Source organism: Labrus mixtus, chromosome 15, assembly GCF_963584025.1.
Source record: "Labrus mixtus chromosome 15, fLabMix1.1, whole genome shotgun sequence".
Classification (NCBI taxonomy): domain Eukaryota; kingdom Metazoa; phylum Chordata; class Actinopteri; order Labriformes; family Labridae; genus Labrus; species Labrus mixtus.
In genome coordinates this window covers 1,568,599-1,586,951 of record NC_083626.1, presented here as the reverse complement: position 1 = coordinate 1,586,951, position 18,353 = coordinate 1,568,599, and the positions used below count along the sequence as shown (strand labels likewise).

Genomic DNA, 18,353 nt, shown 5'->3' with positions numbered 1-18,353 from the left:
TGCCATTTTTAAAACATTCTGATGTGTAAATAAACACCTCAGAGCTTTCCAGCCAAACAAAACCAATTTTCAAAGCTCTGCAAACAACATTTGACCAATCAAGGCACTGGCCTTTCTTTTCTTTAGTGGAACCGCTCAATTAATATGTCGCCACAAGTCAAGACCACGAGACCCAGCTAAAATAAGCGAACCACTTCAGCCTTGGCCTCTGGAGAGAGACAAGAGGGACATCAATTGTAGAGTAAAAGAGCCATCTGAAAAAAACAATAAGCTGTGAGTGAACACCTGCAGCACCAAAAACAAATAAGATGTCTTTTTTCCTGTTCAGACTTTGCTTATCCATCATCCCCTCATGAGAAACCTATGAAAACAATCGTATTTTTCCACTGTCACAAGTTTCTACAGCCAGCTTAATTACTTTTCATTGTATGTTGTTTTGGTTATGTCAGCTGTTTAACTATGTCAAACATGTTTGTATTTTGGACGGCAGCGTTCCTCGCACACTCTGTGACCGCGTCTTGAGAAAGGGGAGCGGAGTAGCTTTGAGAAGTGCTCTGCTGCCGTCATCGTCACAGACACCATGTTGGCTCGCTGCTATATGCATCCCTGTTACACCTGACACTGCCCCATCCACCAATGCTGTGTGTGTGTGTGTGTGTGTGTGTGTGTGTGTGTGTGTGTGTCTGTCTGTTTGTGTGCATGTGTTTGTGAGATCTGATCTTAAACACAATGTAGGTATGGTGAGATGAGGAAGTGATCAAAGTGTCAACAAGATCCCGTGTTACTAAAAACCCACAGTGCCCCGCAGCACGGAAACGCTATCTACACAGGTAGGTCATTTTGATACCCAGTAGAGTACTAGGCTTTGAGGCTTTGAGTTGTTACCTTCAGAAACTGTACTACAAGCTACACTTTAAGTATGATCTCAGGCTCCTTTGGAATCTACTGCATTTAAATGCTGATCCACCTGAACATGTGTTGACAGGTATAAACGGACCTGAGCACACCCATTTACACACTGATGGCAGAGGGTGCTATGTAAAGCGTCCATTAGTATTAACTAATCCCATTCATACACATTCATACGCCAATGCCGAAGCAACTTGTGGTTAAGTGTCTTGCCCAAGGACATATTGACTTGTGGCAGGCAGGAGCTGGGGGTCCCAACCTTCCGGTTGAGAGACAACACACTCTATCCTCTGAGCCACAGCCGCTGCAGACATTTCAACAATCATCTATTATCACCTCAAAAGACTAATGGTATTCAAAATGTTCTGTAAATGGAATTAGTGTTCTGAAAAATGACCAGTTAGACTTTGGTTTGGTTTCCACTTTAAATCAATCATTTGTTTAAACAATTATTCTGGCACTCTCCAATATGCAAGCCTTATGTTTAGTGACACCGTTTGTACTGCGTGAAATGTGAAATGTTATAAAGAAGTACTCTGGGAGAAAAAAACATTGAGATTGAAGTTGAGAACGTAGATGCTCGGGTCCATTTATCGCTTCTCCTTCACGTGATATTGGTTTCAAAGGAAGAGTTAAGAAAAGACACAGGTTAGCACATGAGGACCCCTCTCCTACCTCTGCTGTGTGTATGTGGGTGTGTGTACGAAAATATGTGTGTGTGTGCGTGTGTGTGTGTGTGTGTGTGTGTGTGTGTGTGTGTGTGTGTGTGTGTGTCTTGGCAGACCCAGATGGCAGGCGGGCAAGGGGAAGGTGGGCCAAGCGGACAGGAAGCAGTAAAGGAGAGTTCTGGTTACCAGGATCAGACGGCGGGACAAACCACTCTCAAAGCTACCGCCGCTACCGTACTGAAGGTGTGGGTTACAATGTTGGACACAGGGGACACACACACACACACATGTATTCTTGTATCTGCTCCCAGAAGTATACTCTGCTGGTGTGTGTGTATGAGTGTGCATGTGTCTTTTACTGTTTTTATTAACATGCAAAGGTAAATGTACACGCACATGCGCAGGTATTCTGTCGCACAAAGACTCTCACACCCCCCCCCCCCCCCCCCCCCCCTCAACTGAGCAGATCCACTTAAAAGGCCTCGTATCAATTGTCAACGGCCATGTTTAGTTGTTTAGGCCCCTTCTCTGCACTGATGAGGACCAGACCATGGAAAATGCAGCCACCCATTAGCCACATGTTGCTTCTAATACTGACCCAATAAAATGCCCCCCCCCCCCGCCGCCGCCCCGCCACAAAGAGTTCATCTGGGCTGCCACACAGAGAGATGACGGGTGGTGAGAGGAAGACAGGAAATAAAAAAATGTAACAAGCAAGGGAGGGATACCATGATGGACAGAGATGAAGAGCAAGAAAGAAAGGGGAGGCTTACAAATAAAGACGTTAACAGTTTCAAAGAAAGAAGGAAGCACATGGGCCTGCTGCTCATTTCCCGCCCTGAGTGCAGTAATCTGAGGGGAAGATTAAGGTGAAGGAGTTATTCTTGACTATTTTATTAAGAGGTGCTTTAGGCGCTGGAAGAAGGGGCTTTAGCGCTCCTCCAGCAGCGTGCCATACAATACAAGACAAACATTTGCTGTTATTTCACCAAAGTACTCTCAGATGTGCTGGGTCGGGGCCTTGCCTTTTGCCGCAGAGGAACTTGGCATCAAAGTTCCGTGCAGTCCTCCGAAAACAAAAATCTGCCCTTCTTTTCCGTGGGTCCTGCCCTGAGCCTGCGTCCGTCAGATAAATAGCGAGGTGTCAAGAGAAAAAATGGCAAACCTCACACCTAGTTTTAATTAAAAGGGAGAGCATTGTGGATGAAGAGGAGGAAGCAGAGAAAGAGCACAGAGGTGGGAATGTATGCATTGGAAAAGAAAAAATGCCATCATGAGTATAAACTGAGGGATAATTGTTACAAATAAAGTCTAAAGAAAGTGTCAGTTATGTTTCATAAAATAAATGGGGTTGTGGGTTGTTAATGTGATAACAACTAAAGTAATATTAAAAAACTTAAAATAGTGCCAAGGACTTCAATATTTACCCCTAAGCCCCTTGTGTTTTTTGTTGGCTATGTGTCATTCCTAAACATTTATTGCACTTCAGTGATACTGAAAAACAAGATGACTCTGCCAGTGCAGGTATGTGTGCATCCAGTTATCCAAGTGAGCTTTACTTCTGCAAACTGCATTCAGGGAAATTGCAAACAACATACTTGCAAAGTCAATGTGGTGCTAAAATAAAGGCATCAAGCAGCATTTGAAAAAAAAAAACACCCATTTAAACAGTGTTCAGGTCCCAGAGTGCAAACATTTGTTTGCATCACAGAATTTTAAATTTAAACAGCTAAATTGACATGTCTCCAAAACCTCAGGAACTTTAAGCTGAACAGTCAATGCGGAGGGATAAAAAAAAAACACGGAAGTGGCCATTTCAACCACTCATAAAACACAATTCACAAACCGAATCTTCCACTTTCCTTTTCTGTACCAGAAAGAGAGGATGTGGTAGACTTGATGAGGAGAGAGACTGAGAGGGAAGAAGAGATGAAACTTGGAAGCCTCCCCTTTTAACACATTTTATAAATTCTAGCATGTTAGAATTTAGAGACAATAAAATAAGTAATAGTTGCCTGTAACTCACTCAATCTAATGAAAAACATTCGCCCACATTTTCTATTAAAATGTATTTTGACCAAAATAAGCCCCCTAAAATGTATTAAATACCTCAACTATGTCTAGCATTGTTAGTATCTGAGTGTGGAATTTCACTGCCTTATTGCTCCAACAGAGCTGCAACATCCATTTGATGGTCATTATGGTCGCGGTTGACAATGAAGAGACAGCCCAGTTCATGACATCATCGGAGGCCTATAGGTGATGATGTGTGAACTGTACAGGGACGGGCAGCTGTGGCTGGGAAATGACAGCAAGAGTGAGACACTTGGGATGTAGGCAGGATAGCAGGCGATGTTTAAGACAAGATGTCATTGAAGAAAAAGCAGAATTTCATCATTTATGCTTCATAAAAGTTTATAACAGCTGTTGGTTTGAAGCAGAAAAAAACTCAAACTTATTTAAATTTGGAGAGGGTTTTAAAAAATATCCTTTTCTTTGACATAAATAGCCAGTCAAGACAGTTGTGAAGCTCACTGGGATATAATCTGTTTAATTGAAGTTCTGGTAGCAACAATGTTGTCAGTATAATAACTTAACCAGTCCCAGTCTTTACAACTAAACCCACACTTTGCCACACTGGTGGAACCGGTCTTGTTGTTGCGTTGATTGTGGATGTGTGTGTGTGTGTGTGTGTGTGTGTGTGTGTGTGTGTGTGTGTGTGTGTGTGTGTTTGTGTGTGTGTGTGTGTGTGTGTGTGTGTGTGTGTGTGTGTGTGTGTGTGTGTGTTTGTGTGTGTGTGTGTGTGTGTGTGTGTGTGTGTGTGTGTGTGTGTGTGTGTGTTTGTGTGTGTGTGTGTGTGTGTGTGTGTGTGTGTGTGTGTGTGTGTGCGTGTGTGTGTGTCCTCCTTCTTTCCACTCCAGACTTCAAAATGTTTTTAGTATTTACAAAATAATTAATTGCAATTTAAGTGATACATTTTTACATTATCTCATGGTAACGTCCACCATTTCTGGAGCGATCTCCCCTTAACTATTGACTTCTCGGTAATGGCTTACAGTCTCATACCACTTAAGGTCAGAGAGGTTTTGGATCGTGTACAAGCTGACACTGCACTTCGAGCCAAACCAACTCCTGCTACCGTGTAGTAAAAGCTGCAACTTAAGCGAGCATTTTCTACCAGCATCGCAAGACATGTCGCTGAAATACACCTTGTATCAAACCACACATTTAGGTATGCAGATCTTAAAAACAAGCCCAGTGAGTTTTGCATCTCTATTAAAAAAATTAAAAGCTGTATGATATTTTGCTGTAAAATGTGTCTGCACAAATTACTTATTGTGTGTTTTCCCGGAACAATTTGCCTGTATTTGTACAACACTCTTCTGTCTGTACTCTGCCAGATGAACCTGTGCTATACTGGATGGTCTCCTGCATGGAGACTACACAATTAATACAGTCCTTGGACATCGCCTTTGGGACACAGAGCATCACACAGACGCATGCCTGTAATAGGGCTATTTGTTTTCCTCAGAAAGCTGTCCAAAGGCCCTCACTGGGATCGCTATACTGCACAAAGGCCAGCTATGAATTGGTCAAATCCACAGGGACAGGCTATTGATCAGCCCCACGGCTTGTAGGACGCAGATATGCAACTAAATGAGATATTTGTGTGTGTGCGTGTGTGTGTGTTAGTGTGCATGGAGTAAAATCAACGTAATCTGCATCAAACACTAGGCAAGTGTTCTCATCCACATTGCATTATCGTATTTAGAAGCAAAGCCTGTCAAAAACGGACTCTTCTCCTTTTTGAAAACAATAAATTGTGAAACCTTGTGATGAAAACCTTTTACATTTTTTTATTCAACAGGGACTGTGTTCATTTATCAAAAGAATAGAAAGGCTGTAAATGAGCCGTTGAGTAACTCATTTTCATCACTTTGTCTTTGAATTAATAAACCAGAAGTTGGGGGAAGCGCTCAATTTGTTTTCTTTTCACTGTCTTCCTTGAACGGTATTTGTTGTTTGAGACTGGTTAGGTGCCCCCTTGAAGGAACTTAAATACAGGACGATGGATACATATAGAACAACTTCTTACTGCTTCCCTCATCTCTTCTATTTCTTGCTCACATCCGCTGCAACCCCTCACCCACATCTCCCTTTTCAACAAGAGCAGTTTGTCAGGGTCAGAAAGCAATTTAAAACCTCTCGTAATGAGAGTCAGTGAAAGAGAGAAGTGAGAGAGGGAGAAGTTAAAGGGAGGGAGAGAAGGAGAGATGAGGTAGTGGGGCGGAGAGAAGAAGAGGATGAGGAAGGAGGGAGGGCTAGGCTGGGGTGTCAGCCATCAAAGCGGGCCAGGAGAAAAGAAGGCCAGGTGCTGGTTGTGGGAATGTGCCGTCCATGGTTCCAGGGACCGCAGAGCTGGTGGGGGCTGTGGGGGGTGAGCAGGGTGGTAATTAGCCAAGCCTGGAGGAGAGAGAGAGGGCCCTCCAGGGCCCGCGGGGATAGCCCCTCCGAGAGGATACCATTTGCACTTCTACAGGAGCCGCCAGCCCCGGGCCACAAAGAAGGGGAAAAGGGGAACTATGGCATCCTTTATCAGGCCGGACAAAGACGCCGCATCTTTTCAAAGGAGACCGGAGAGAGAGAGAAACTCCAGTGTTCCAGAGAAGGAGGGAAAGAAGTGAAAAAGAGAAGAGAAGAAAGACTCTGAGGACTGGTCAGGAGAGAGACAGGGAGAGAGATGCCAGTGTGTGGGTTGCAAAGCGAGACAGGAGGTTACGCTCATACTGTGACCCAGTCAGTCCTCTGAGACATCAGAAATTCACTAGTGTCCCACACACACACACACACACACACACAGATAGGACATAGAGCTGAGTTTCTAAAATGTATTCCCACAGCAACTAAAAACAATACCATGTTGTTTTTTTACATTTCTATCATTTTCCAGCTTAGTTCCCATCATTTCCAGGGGCATGAAACTATGAGATGTCTCTTAAATCAAAGGGAAGTCCAGTGTGTTTTACACTTTTTCATCTCATGTGAGCTGAGAAGAGACAGTGGATAAGGAGCCAAAATGGCCACCCCTCTACCTTTGACATTATCAGGGAATCTTAAGAGTTTTGCCCTCCTGTAGAGTGAAGGAAAGTGGAGGTCACTGACATTACTCTTACCTATTACCTTTGGAGTACATCTGCACAGGGGGGTGAATAGTGGCCTTTGAGGCTGTGAGGCTTTGTGCTCCCTATTTGAGAGCAGCCTGACAGCCTTAGCTGGGAGGGGGCCAAAGGTCAGACGGGTCATGTGATAAGGCATTTCAGACCGGCACATGAGGGCCCCAGACTGAAGAGGTCTGAAAACCTTAAGGATGGCCCCCCCTTTCTCCGTGTCAATCCTCATCTCTTCTTCTCTCTTTCCCTTCTCTATCCCCTTACTCCTTGCTCTTCTCCCTCTTTCTGGACACAAAATACCATTTGTTGTCCATCAGTCAGTAGCACAGGGCCCGGGTCGGACCCAGCGCTGAAAGCTCCATTCACACACCCTCTCACCGAGGGATGTTTTTGCAATTCAATATTTTCACACGCAGGCAGCTTCATCGTTACTTTGGAACCGTACACTTGGCAGGATGAGGCTGGGGGCCGCTGGGACAGAGGGGCTGAGAGGTGGAGGGTTGGAGCAGAGGGGGTCAGCACAGAGGAATCCTGGTGTCGGGAGGGGACAGCCCTGCGCCCGCTAATGGGCCATCTTGAAATGTTTTAGCCCAGACCCCTCCAACACCTTCACACACACACACACACACACACACACACACACACACACACACACACACACACACACACACACACACACACACACACGCACATGCGCACACACACAGACACTCAGAATGGTAACTGAAATACTCATCGCTTCAGAACAAATCTGACCCCAAGTTAACAAGAAGCGCTCTTACTTCCATCATCAAAATTTTGGGGCTAATATAGTAACATTAACTCTCACACACGAGACAGCACATAGTGCTGCACATCACACAGTGCATGGTAACAACCAATGAGAACAGCTGCACAATTTTTGTATTCATCACAAGGCTCCTTTGAAAGTACTTATCAACACAGCATATTAAAAAAATCAGCAATAGCTAATTCATGAAAAATACCCTTTGAAAATATAATCTTCTTATTCAACGGGGGATTGTGCACAGATTACGGACAGGAAATAACAGGTCAGAAAACAAAACAAAAAACACAAAATGGAAGAGTTAATGGAATTTTGCCTCTTTGAACAGAAACATTTGAGGAGATTTGTTTAAATTCTTCATTTATATCACAACAGGATTTTCTCAGAATACGAAGTGGCTGAGGTAACTGGAGGGCCCGCAATGAGAAGGAGCTCTTAATATATTTATCCTGTGCACCACACTCTACTTAATGAAATTAAACCACACCAATTGTGGCCCTTTGTCTCTGGGGGATTTCAGTAATCAACATGCCACCAGTTTTCATTTTGTATGAAAATAAATGGCAGCCGTTGATATGGGCCTAATTGTGTTGCATCGAGGAGGAGTTGAGTGAGAGAGGAAACTTGCGGCGGCAGTGATGTAGTGGAGCCTATTTTCATGGACAGCAGCACTCAAGAGAGGTGGTCAAATAGGCAAAGGCATTCATCTGGGGAATGGTACCCCGCTTCCACCCTCTCCCCCATCTTTCTCTCTCCTTCTTTTTCCATCCATCATACTCACAAAGAAAGTTAGCCAAGTATTAAACAAATAGAGAACTGGTGAGCCCTGTGCACTCGCGCCTGGCAGGGTCACTGGATAATGACAGCTCAATTACAGTGAATCTCCTTGTACAACCCCTCCCCCCCTTCCCCTGCACCCATGATACAATCCCCACAGCCACCCCACCCAGCACGGCAAATTTGTCAAACTCCCCAAAACGATGGGTCCCGACAGTGTAATCACTAACCGTCCCCACCGACATGAAAGAGGTCTTTATCTGGCCAAATCAAAGAACCTGATCTCTGAGAGAAAGGGGTGGGTGGGGGGGGTGACTAGAGGAGAGAAATAGTCCCGCTCAGCCCCTGTGAGACGCGGAGATGGTTCTAATCCGCTTTAATGAGACACTGCGTGCCCATCTCTTTGTGGTAATGACGAAACACAGGGGGAAAGACTATGAGGGGGGGATGAGGGGTGAGAGAGATAGAAGTGAAGATGGAGCCAAAGCTTTGAACTGGCGGTCTGATGAAAGAGTAAACAGGCAGGGAGAGCTTAGAGCAACACTGCCCCGACACACCACTGTCTGTTTCAGAGACAGACAGACAGACAAACAGCCCAGGGGACAGAGCAGTTTGTCTTCTTATCATATCTACACAGGATGAGACATCATCAGCATGCACAGACTGGGACTTCGACTGGGAGCGTGTGTGTTTGTGTGCAAGTCAAGAGATGAGCTACAATTTTTTGAAACATAGATAGATAAAGATAAAAAAAAAAGATTTTGGCGAAATAACTTTGAATGTTTCTCACTATTTAGTGGCAGTACTAGGCTAACAACATCACACTCACCTGGTGCATTGATAAACTAATGTCATGTTTCTGTGGTTATATATAAAAATTGTCAAAACTACCACACATCTTAAACCCTGTGTCTGATGACTTTAGTTCCACAGCTGATCTAAGACCATTTTCTTAAGTCACATTTCAAGGCTGGAAGGTATTCAGTTTTCCAATAACATTTCATAAATATGATAGCTTATAAGATCATCTGCTTATCATCATCTTTAAGTTAAAGGTGATTAACTGTCTTGTGCCATGATACAAAGTCTGCCAGTTTCAAAGTAGAGCTAATTTAGAGTACATTTTACTTATGACAACTTCCTCACTACATAGAAATTGGACAACAGAAATACGTTAAGCCGCAAAACTATACAATTATATTGTGACAATATAGTTCAGTGGAATATATAAAGATAAAAAAAAGAACACACATTGTTTCTGCACGAGACAAGAGCAGGAAGTTAGGACCAAACGAGGGGAATAGAGCTAGCTGAGGACAAATGAAGAAATAAAAAGAAAGGGAGAGAAAGAGGGAGAAAATGAGCAGGCTTATACCAAACAAATCAGGATTAGACCCAGATAAGACTAGTCACAATGCTGAGCAATCCCTAGGATATCACAATGCGACTGGGAATCATGAGGGCTGCTAAAACACGCTAATTAGGGACTCGACACATTTGCCCCTTGTTTTGCAAACAACACACTGTTTAACAGCGGGTGGTGCGCAATCACAGCAGACACACAGAGAGATAATCATTTAGCATGAATCAGGACACTCAAGAAGTAAGGATGAGGTATTTCCTGTAGGGATTACTCTCGCAGTCTAGTAGTATTCTTAGCTGTAAGAAGCTGATGGAATCTTCTAGACATCCCAGTGGTGATGGGACGTAACGCGATAAGCAGCCACAGGTCAAGTCAAAATGCATTTCACTGCAGGGTAATAGCTTTTCATTTTTTGAACCCCCTTTTTGCCAACACATACCGATGTTCCAATGCTGCTCGGCTATTTTTAACAAGACCCTGCCCCCATCTGCAAGCTGAAAACGAGGGGTATGAGGAGAGACGAAGAACAGGGGGCTGCGCCAAAAGAAAACATCGGGGATATATCTTAAACTCTGTTGGCCAGCCACAGTCTGCACTGCCAAATGATCAGGAGATTGCTGTGTTTTTACAAACATGGCGGATGAGGTCATTGTGCAGAGGGAAATATTTGCCAACTGGATAATGTGAGGTCAATGTATCAATGAAATGAATGGGATTTAGATCCATGTGCAAGAGCTTAATGCTGTCGTACTTGTATGTCAATTCAAAATTTGACTTAGCCAGCATGAGACCAGGCAGGACTCATGGGGCTAAAAATGTGTAATTGTGTGTGCATGTGCATGTGTGTGTGTGTGTGTGTGTGTATCTGGGAGTTTGTGTATGTGTTCCTGCATGTGTCCAGGTGTAAGACGTGCTCACCCATTGCTGTGCCAAACTTAGCCAAGGTCAAGGCACGGAACAGTGACAGGACCTCCAAAGACTGAACAAAATGGTGTGCATAAACACACGTGCACACCTCACACACACCTTGGCCACACACACATGCACACAGATATTTAGCCAGCCAGCAACAGTGCCAGCTCCTGCTGTTGGGATGACATGCCCACTGAACCTTTCTAGTTTGTGATTGATTGGGGTTAAATCCTAACACTGCCCAAAAATCTGTCACCGCTAAGGTGTGTTTAAGAGTATGTGTGTAAGTGTGTGTGTTTCTGAGTAACCATCTGCTTTACCATAAATATATATGGTTTCTAAGCATTCTTTACAGATGTCACAAGGCTAAAGAATGAAAAAGAAAAGTTCAACTTAAGTTACATTTTCTGCCAAACACCAAATAGGCCACTAACTAATCATGCAAACACAATTCTGAATACAAATTAAACACTAAGAATGCCTTTAAAAATCGGGAGTCATTAATGAGGCATTCTGACACCCACATGTCTTAATTATGACAACTGGGATCGCTTCCGGAAATATGAATACAAGACATACCATTTTTAATTTTCTGCTCTCACAGCACATTTAATGAGATGGTTGCATAAAATAAAACTTCTATTTATTTTCATTTTATGCAAATAAGATGTGAACCTTGTTCTCCTGAAAGAGACATCGACCTAATATGGAACCAGCTTTAACCATGACCAAAAAGTTACCCAATTCCCCTTCAAATGTAATATGTAGCAAGTCAGCTGTATGGCTTTGTTATGAATAAACGCGCCTTAACCTTTTTTAGGATTCTGATTGAACAAGTTGGTCTTTTAAAAGGATATTAATGTATTTTCTGAGAAAACAGTTGTCTTAGATTAATAGTACTGTAAGTGGTTACAGTAAGGTATTTCACTGGTTACACTAACATGGGGAACCAGACCTGGAAATAAATATGGAAAAAGACTTAAAGCCTTACTGCTCACAACACACATTGAACTGTATCCTTCATGTGCATACACTATGATTCAACAAACTCTCCTAATCACGTTCTTATGCAGCATATGATGCCGTGCAAAATGTGAACTGATGCAATTAGTTAGGCTACACAATTTTTCAATCCTTTAAAATTTGACGGAATTGGTCCTAAAATCAATACAAAATGCTAAGGGAAATAACTCTTTAACAGCGTACAGAAAGTAAATTAAGCAAACATGTGATTTCACAAAACAGTGCACAACATCTCCCTGATAGGAAGGTGAACAGTATTTTTGTTTGGTCGAGTCATTTAAAATCTAACAGATCCTGAATGTTTTGGGGTGCAAAGATTAATGAGACTGTGATAATCACAGCGCCTAAGCAGTCGTCTTTGTCAGAGATGTAAAACTGTAAAACTGTAAAACTGGTGCTTACTTATCCAGAGAGCTGCTAAGATCATTCACATCATCACACATGAATGCAAATGGGCTCCATGGAGCCACAAGAGTCTTGGATTTCACCACTGTGTTTTATCTATGAAGAGTCTGGAGCGATGATTCAAGATCTCACAGGTATTTGGTATTCCTCACTGGTTTTTCCAGAATGTTTGCAATTCAACTTGAAAAGATAAATAAATGCCCTGCTGTCTGAAAGCACTGTAGGATTAACCCTGGCCTTTGTCATTAGCAACGGTGTAAGTATTACAATTACACTGAACTTCCGAATTTCAGTTCACTAGAAAATAACATAGGGATTTGGACAAAAGTAGCACAGCTGAATTTCACTCACTCAGTCTCACTACAATACACTGACAACAAATTTCCTTTTCATTTTTTGATCCTGTCATTTTATGTCCAGGCTCTAATCTGTGAACATGTCAGAGGGCTATCTGACAAACATTACAGTTGCATAGCAGTAATACATGGGAGCCTGGCTGCAGGGAAGCCTGAACGTTTGGCCAGAAGTTCAACATCGCTACCATTGTTGCTTTTAAAAGTGTTATGGGCTGGGTTTTATTACTTCTGTCAAAACATCAGAAGCTGTTGAGCCAGGCCAAGTTCATGACCGGGAGTCCATCTAATAAGGGGCCTTTAACACAAAGATCAATAGGATATCTGGCAATTAGTATATATAGTCCAGAAAGTGAGAGACACAGAGAACTGTGTATATATGATGAAAACTGCCAGAACTGTTCAGTGTGAAGGGTCGACAGGGGGAGGGGGTTAGTGTGTGCAAAATCAGCAAAAAATCGAGAAAGAAAAAAAAACAGGTGGTAAAAGGAAATTCGCGCTGCATGCGCGAGATTTAATTTACCTGATAATGCAGACGACAACAACGTTAGGGTTTTTAAAAATCAATTCATAAAAATCAATTACATGTTTGCTTTGGTCAGAATTGGGCTTTATCCAACACCTTTCTGTTTCCCCTACCGTATAGATGAAGCTGTTACATGATTCCAATACAGTTACATTTATTTAAATTTGTGTGTAGACGGTTGTGAATGTACAGTAGAGCGCGATAGCTGTATAGCATGCGGGCTGTAAATGTAAATCTACGTTCTCACATATACAAAAATAAATTAATAAAAAAAGAATAAAGTCAAATTAAAGTCAAAATAGGGGAAATAAATCTACACACAGTCAACTTGAGGTCGTTATTGATCACACCCAAAATAGCAGCTGTGTATGGATTTGAAGGGGTAAAAACTGACGCAACGTGCCAGCAGCGCACAGAAACTCACCAACATTTGCAGTATGGGCTATGATGTGTATATCACAAGCCAATGTGTGTAAATAAAAAACGTAATCATTGTCACTTTAGTTGTGTTTTCTCATCTGGGTTTCGTTAATTTGTTCTTAGATTTTTTTTCTCATGGTTAAGATCGAGTCTTAAAGTATAAAAGTAATATTTCATAAAATAAGATGTTATAGCTCATATAATCCATGGCGGTGGATTTAATCAATTTTCTTTTTTAATTATCTGATAAATTAATTATTATAATCAATAATAAATTAACAAATGTAGAGTAAAAAAAAATCTATAAAATATTTAAAAAGAAAACGTAGGCCTGCAATTTGGCCTTATTAAACTCTATGAGAGTTATGATAACAACATTAAAGTGTGGGGAACAGATCAAAACAAGTAATGCTTCTTTAAAAAAAATCCCACCTGTAAGAGCGATATCACATTCAACACTCACTTCATCTTGACCCAAAAGCATTAGCCTATGTAAACAAACCAGAACGACTACACACTAATCAATGCAAGTCCTTTTTGAAATACAAACATATTCCTAGACGTGGCCTTTAACGTGTGGGCTGTGTGCAATCTGCCGAGAGGAATAAATACACAGGAGGGTTAAAAATAAATGATAAAGCAGCTGCTCAATGTTGCTGGGGGCTTTCTGTATTCAGCTCAAAGGGCTGTATTTTACCTCAGCGGCAGAGAAAGAATAAAAAAATGGAGACTGGAATATTCTCCCACGCGCCGTATTCAAAAGTTGTGGGCCTGCACGTTTTGAATGTTAAGGAGAACATGATATATTTCGCTGCCTGTTCTGTTCTTCTCTGCTGCCGCTGCAACACAACACATGTGAGGCCTGTGGGCTGCAGAGGCTCCACTGCTCCGATGTGAGAGTGCTACAAAGCCAGGTATTTGTGTTCATTAGCACCCGGATCAACAGACTATCAAGGCTGTTTAGAGATCAAGACCGAGTGCAATTACTGGCAACAAGCACGATCCTCGACATGTTTAAGTATTTTCACTAAGAGGCCCAATTAGAGTTTTGCTTTTCATTTATTTTCTTCCCCCCTCTTTTCTTTTTTCCCCCAGTCTTCGTCTTAAACATTTACTGGAACTTATTCACAATGCACAAATCATTAGAGAGCATGCAAAAGTCATGACCAAAACAAAAATGTAAAAAAAGGAGTGTTGGTTGTTATTTTTATTCTTTATCTGGATGCATGTGTGCTAATATTCTTACTGGACATTTTATAATAATACGTGCAGACGTTACAGTATTACTTTAATTGTATTGGGAAAAAAAGTAAGCTCATTTAAAAATCAAGACTTGTCAGGCTGTACATGAACATTTATTGAACATTTGGCCTGAAATGAAATATAAACTGTTCTATTTTTCTTTTTTGCCTGAGTTATGTCTACTATAAAAATCAAGGCTCGTGTTGAATTAAGGCCAATAGCTCTGGCAACTTAACAAACCTTTAAAAGGCCTGTAAACGTGCAATGAGGCATACCAAACATGAAAACAATAACAGGTATTTTAAAAAAAAAATATATATATATATATATATATAACTTAGAAATAAAGAAAGACTACAAGGCATAACCTGTCCTGCCTTTTAGATTTGCGTTTTACATAAGTACAAATCGAAAGTCATTCTGGATAAATTATAGTCTGAGAAACAGTTTAAGACAAAGCAAACCCAAAAGCCATCAGGCCTACATTAATCGTCAACGTGTTAAGCAACTGTCTCTTAAATTAGCTGTGTATATAAAGCAGGTTGACCCACATCATTAGCCGCACAAAACACAGTACATTGATGCACGAATACAAAAAAGAGACGTGGTAAACAAACGCGATCCATGAATCAATCCACCAACAATAAACAAATGTCAAACAACAAACATTGTCCATTTCCAACATCAAGGTGCTCATGTTCAAAAAAGGTGAATACATGATTTTTTTCCGTGTGACGCGAGCAGCACTCCACTTAGTAGTAGTGGTGGTATGGGCGCTTTCTTGCACAGGACGCATTATTGATTGGCATTCCCTGGAGGAGGAACCAGCATGCAGCAGTCCGCAGGGCCCAGGACCAAAATAAGTTACCGGAGAGAGAGACTCTGCGGTTCAAGCAGGACCCACTTGAAAAAATAATTAAAATATTGCACTTCTGACTGAATTCCCATTTTTTGGCGTCTCCGTTTGCATCGAGGGGAAGAGTGCGCTGTACTGCGCTGTACGTACTCGCTGTGTGAGCTGAACAGCAGCAGCTCGTAGCAGAGCAGTGCCACAGCGCCCACTATTTCAAAAGCCGGGAATATGATTTCACAAGACTATGTACGGCTCCATAAAAAAGTTACTATCCTTTTCAACAACTTTCTGGGTAACTTACGGGAAACGAATCTACGCTTCTACTTAAACTGCGACACCAAAAAAAAAAAACGAGATCACAGTTTATGTCTGAAGAGGAATCAACGAAAGAACCAGCGGCGTTTATCATTACACATGAAACTTTGTGACACCGGGAACAACCAAAGCCAAGTCCGCAGCATGCAAGGAAACGAGAACGCGTGTAGCTGGAGCGGGGCACATTTTCAGCAGAAAAGTTTACTCTGGACAATGAGAAACTCCCTCGTTTAAGGATATGACAAATGACAAGGACACACCGGGCATGTACACACGCTGAGTTTGGGACCGGCGGCGGAAAACTGTAGGCTAAAAAAAGAGGAAGAAAGAAGACCTACTTTTCGCCAGTTTTCTCGCCCTCGCCTTGGATCTCATCTTGTCGGCTTGTAGATTCCTCTCGTCGTCCTCCGTGAGCCCAGAAGCTGCAACAACACTATCTTCATCTCACCAGCATTGTCAGTTTGGACACCTTCGCACATGCGCACAGGCCATTCAATCTGACACCCGCGCCGGGGCCAAAAAACTTTCCAATGTATTCATCATCATCACTTTTTTTGTCCTATCGTCTCCCCTTTAGATCACTTATCTCTTCCCCTCCTCCTCCTCTTCCTCCTCCTCCTGCTCTCCCCTCACCAGTTCACCTTCCCCCCCCCCCCCCCCCCCCCCCTTCGCCATCCCATTACTCTCGTCCCCCTCCTCCCCCCTTCAACCCCCCCAACTAGCCCATTCAGCTCCTGCCAGCACCCTCTTGGATATACCCCTTTAAGTGCGACAACTTCGCTTTCTCCGAGAAGCGGTGGACACAGGGAGGTACGGTAGGGTCAAGTTCATTTCATAAAAATGGAACAGCAACTAAATTATTGTTATTTTTATTATCAATAGGCCTATAGTCTTTTGAAAATATATTTTATTTCATATTGTAATTTTATTACATGTTTTTTGAAACCCATGAAAAGCTAACACAATTATTATTGTTCCGTTTACAGAAACTCATTGCGTTATATTTACCTCATTAAATGCAGGCATAGATGGTAAGACTCGATTTGAGTTGGACTTTACAGCCTATGATTTGTGCATGTGTGTGTGTGTGTGTGTGTGTGTGCATGTGTGTGTGTGTGTGTGTGTGTGTGTGTGTGTGTGTGTGTGTGTGTGTGTGTGTGTGTGTGTGTGTGTGTGTGTGTCTGTGTGTGTGTGTGTGTGTGTGTGTGTGTGTCTGTGTAAACCGTGTTGCCCTCAGGACAAGCAGCGGCCAGCAGCTGTTTGACGCATGCACGGAGCCTCCACCGGCAGAGTCCGTACTGGGGAGAAGTCCAGGCTTTTCTTTTCTTTCCTTTCTTTCTTTCAACCAATGTTCCATTTATGTTCGCTGCAGGAGCTGCTGTAACCGCCTAACGCTGAGCCCAGATCACCTGAAGGGAAGGCGAACAGACTTTCTTTTTGTAGGTGTGACTTTCACTTTGCACCTGTTTGTTCGTTTGTTTGTTTGTTTGCTGCAGGAGGTGATGGTCTCCATCCATACGTCCAGCTGTGTGGTGTAGCCCGGATAATTACAGGTAATATGTATTTTTAACTGTCTTATTTATATACATGTTTTATTATAGAAACAGAAATCGGACACGTAAATAATTCCACAGCATATTTTGTTTTCATACTGCTTGCTATAAAAAAAAGACAGTTTAAGAAAGTCAATTTACAGAACTTAATTCGTTAACTTTTAAATAGCCTACAGTTCCAGTTAATGTGATTTCAACTTTTTAAATTGTGCATAATTGTATCATTATTATTTGTATTATTATCATTATATTAATTATTGCTATCACGTGTAATAATTCTGTTTCGTTTTATTGAAAGCCTAACCGACATTAGAAACAAATAAAGAAGGATGGATAAAAGCTTAGATATTAAAATGTATTTGTGGTTTATTAATTATAAAAAAATTGATACAGCAATGTTTAACTGTTGTTGTTTGGCTGCTTGTCATATTCCTGTAGTGTTTTGGCCTGTAGCCTACATGTCAGATGGGAATGGTTTCCATCTAGTTTGGCTGAATAAAGGCAGCTCTATGTTGGAGTCTATTAAAGATCCGTGCTGATGGAGACACTGCAGACTGCTGGGAGATCAATTGTATGCACACTTAGCAAACTTATACTATAAATTCGTCATATAGTCTAACATATATTTGATCTGATGTATTGTTATTATTATTCATATTATCATTAATATTATTATTATATTTTTGCATATAATATTGCAGTGAATCGCTTGATCTTTTTTCTTGTATCGTCGTTAACCCGCAGCTTGTTTCTCATTATAATGCATAAATGCAACAACAATTGATTTAAATAAAGGCTTGAGTTCATCAAACACGTCCCAGGCCTATATTGGACACAAATTGCCGTGGGATGTTTTCCCATGAGTTGGAGTGAATTGAATCATTAATCAATAATAATCAGCAGTAATTAGCATTCATTATTTGTATATTAGGGAGTTTGTCTTGGCATCATCAGCGAGAAGGTTCATTTTATTGGCTTTACGGAATGCAGGGAAGCGTGTTAAGTGCGCATTCAATCCCACAGGGAGTGAAGTGTCAGGAGGTGGCCACCGTGTTACGGAACTTAACATTTTCTTT

At 41.9% G+C, this 18,353-nt stretch overlaps 1 protein-coding gene and 1 long non-coding RNA gene across 9 annotated transcripts in view; one reads left to right on the top strand and one right to left on the bottom strand.

Moving 5' to 3' along the window:
* The window catches only part of prdm16 (PR domain containing 16), a 171,152-nt gene extending 154,843 nt beyond the window's left edge, over positions 1-16,309 (bottom strand). For all 8 annotated transcript variants that reach the window (XM_061058495.1, XM_061058496.1, XM_061058500.1 and 5 more), the window contains exon 1: positions 16,063-16,309. In XM_061058495.1, coding sequence (XP_060914478.1) covers positions 16,063-16,099 — 37 coding nt within the window. In that variant the 5' untranslated portion in view covers positions 16,100-16,309. The remainder of the gene's footprint in view (positions 1-16,062) is intronic.
* LOC132990322 (uncharacterized) lies at positions 16,046-17,621 on the top strand. The gene is made up of 2 exons (XR_009676044.1): positions 16,046-16,179; positions 16,302-17,621. It is a non-coding gene; the product is annotated as an uncharacterized LOC132990322 (long non-coding RNA).
* Positions 17,622-18,353: the final 732 nt, after the last annotated feature.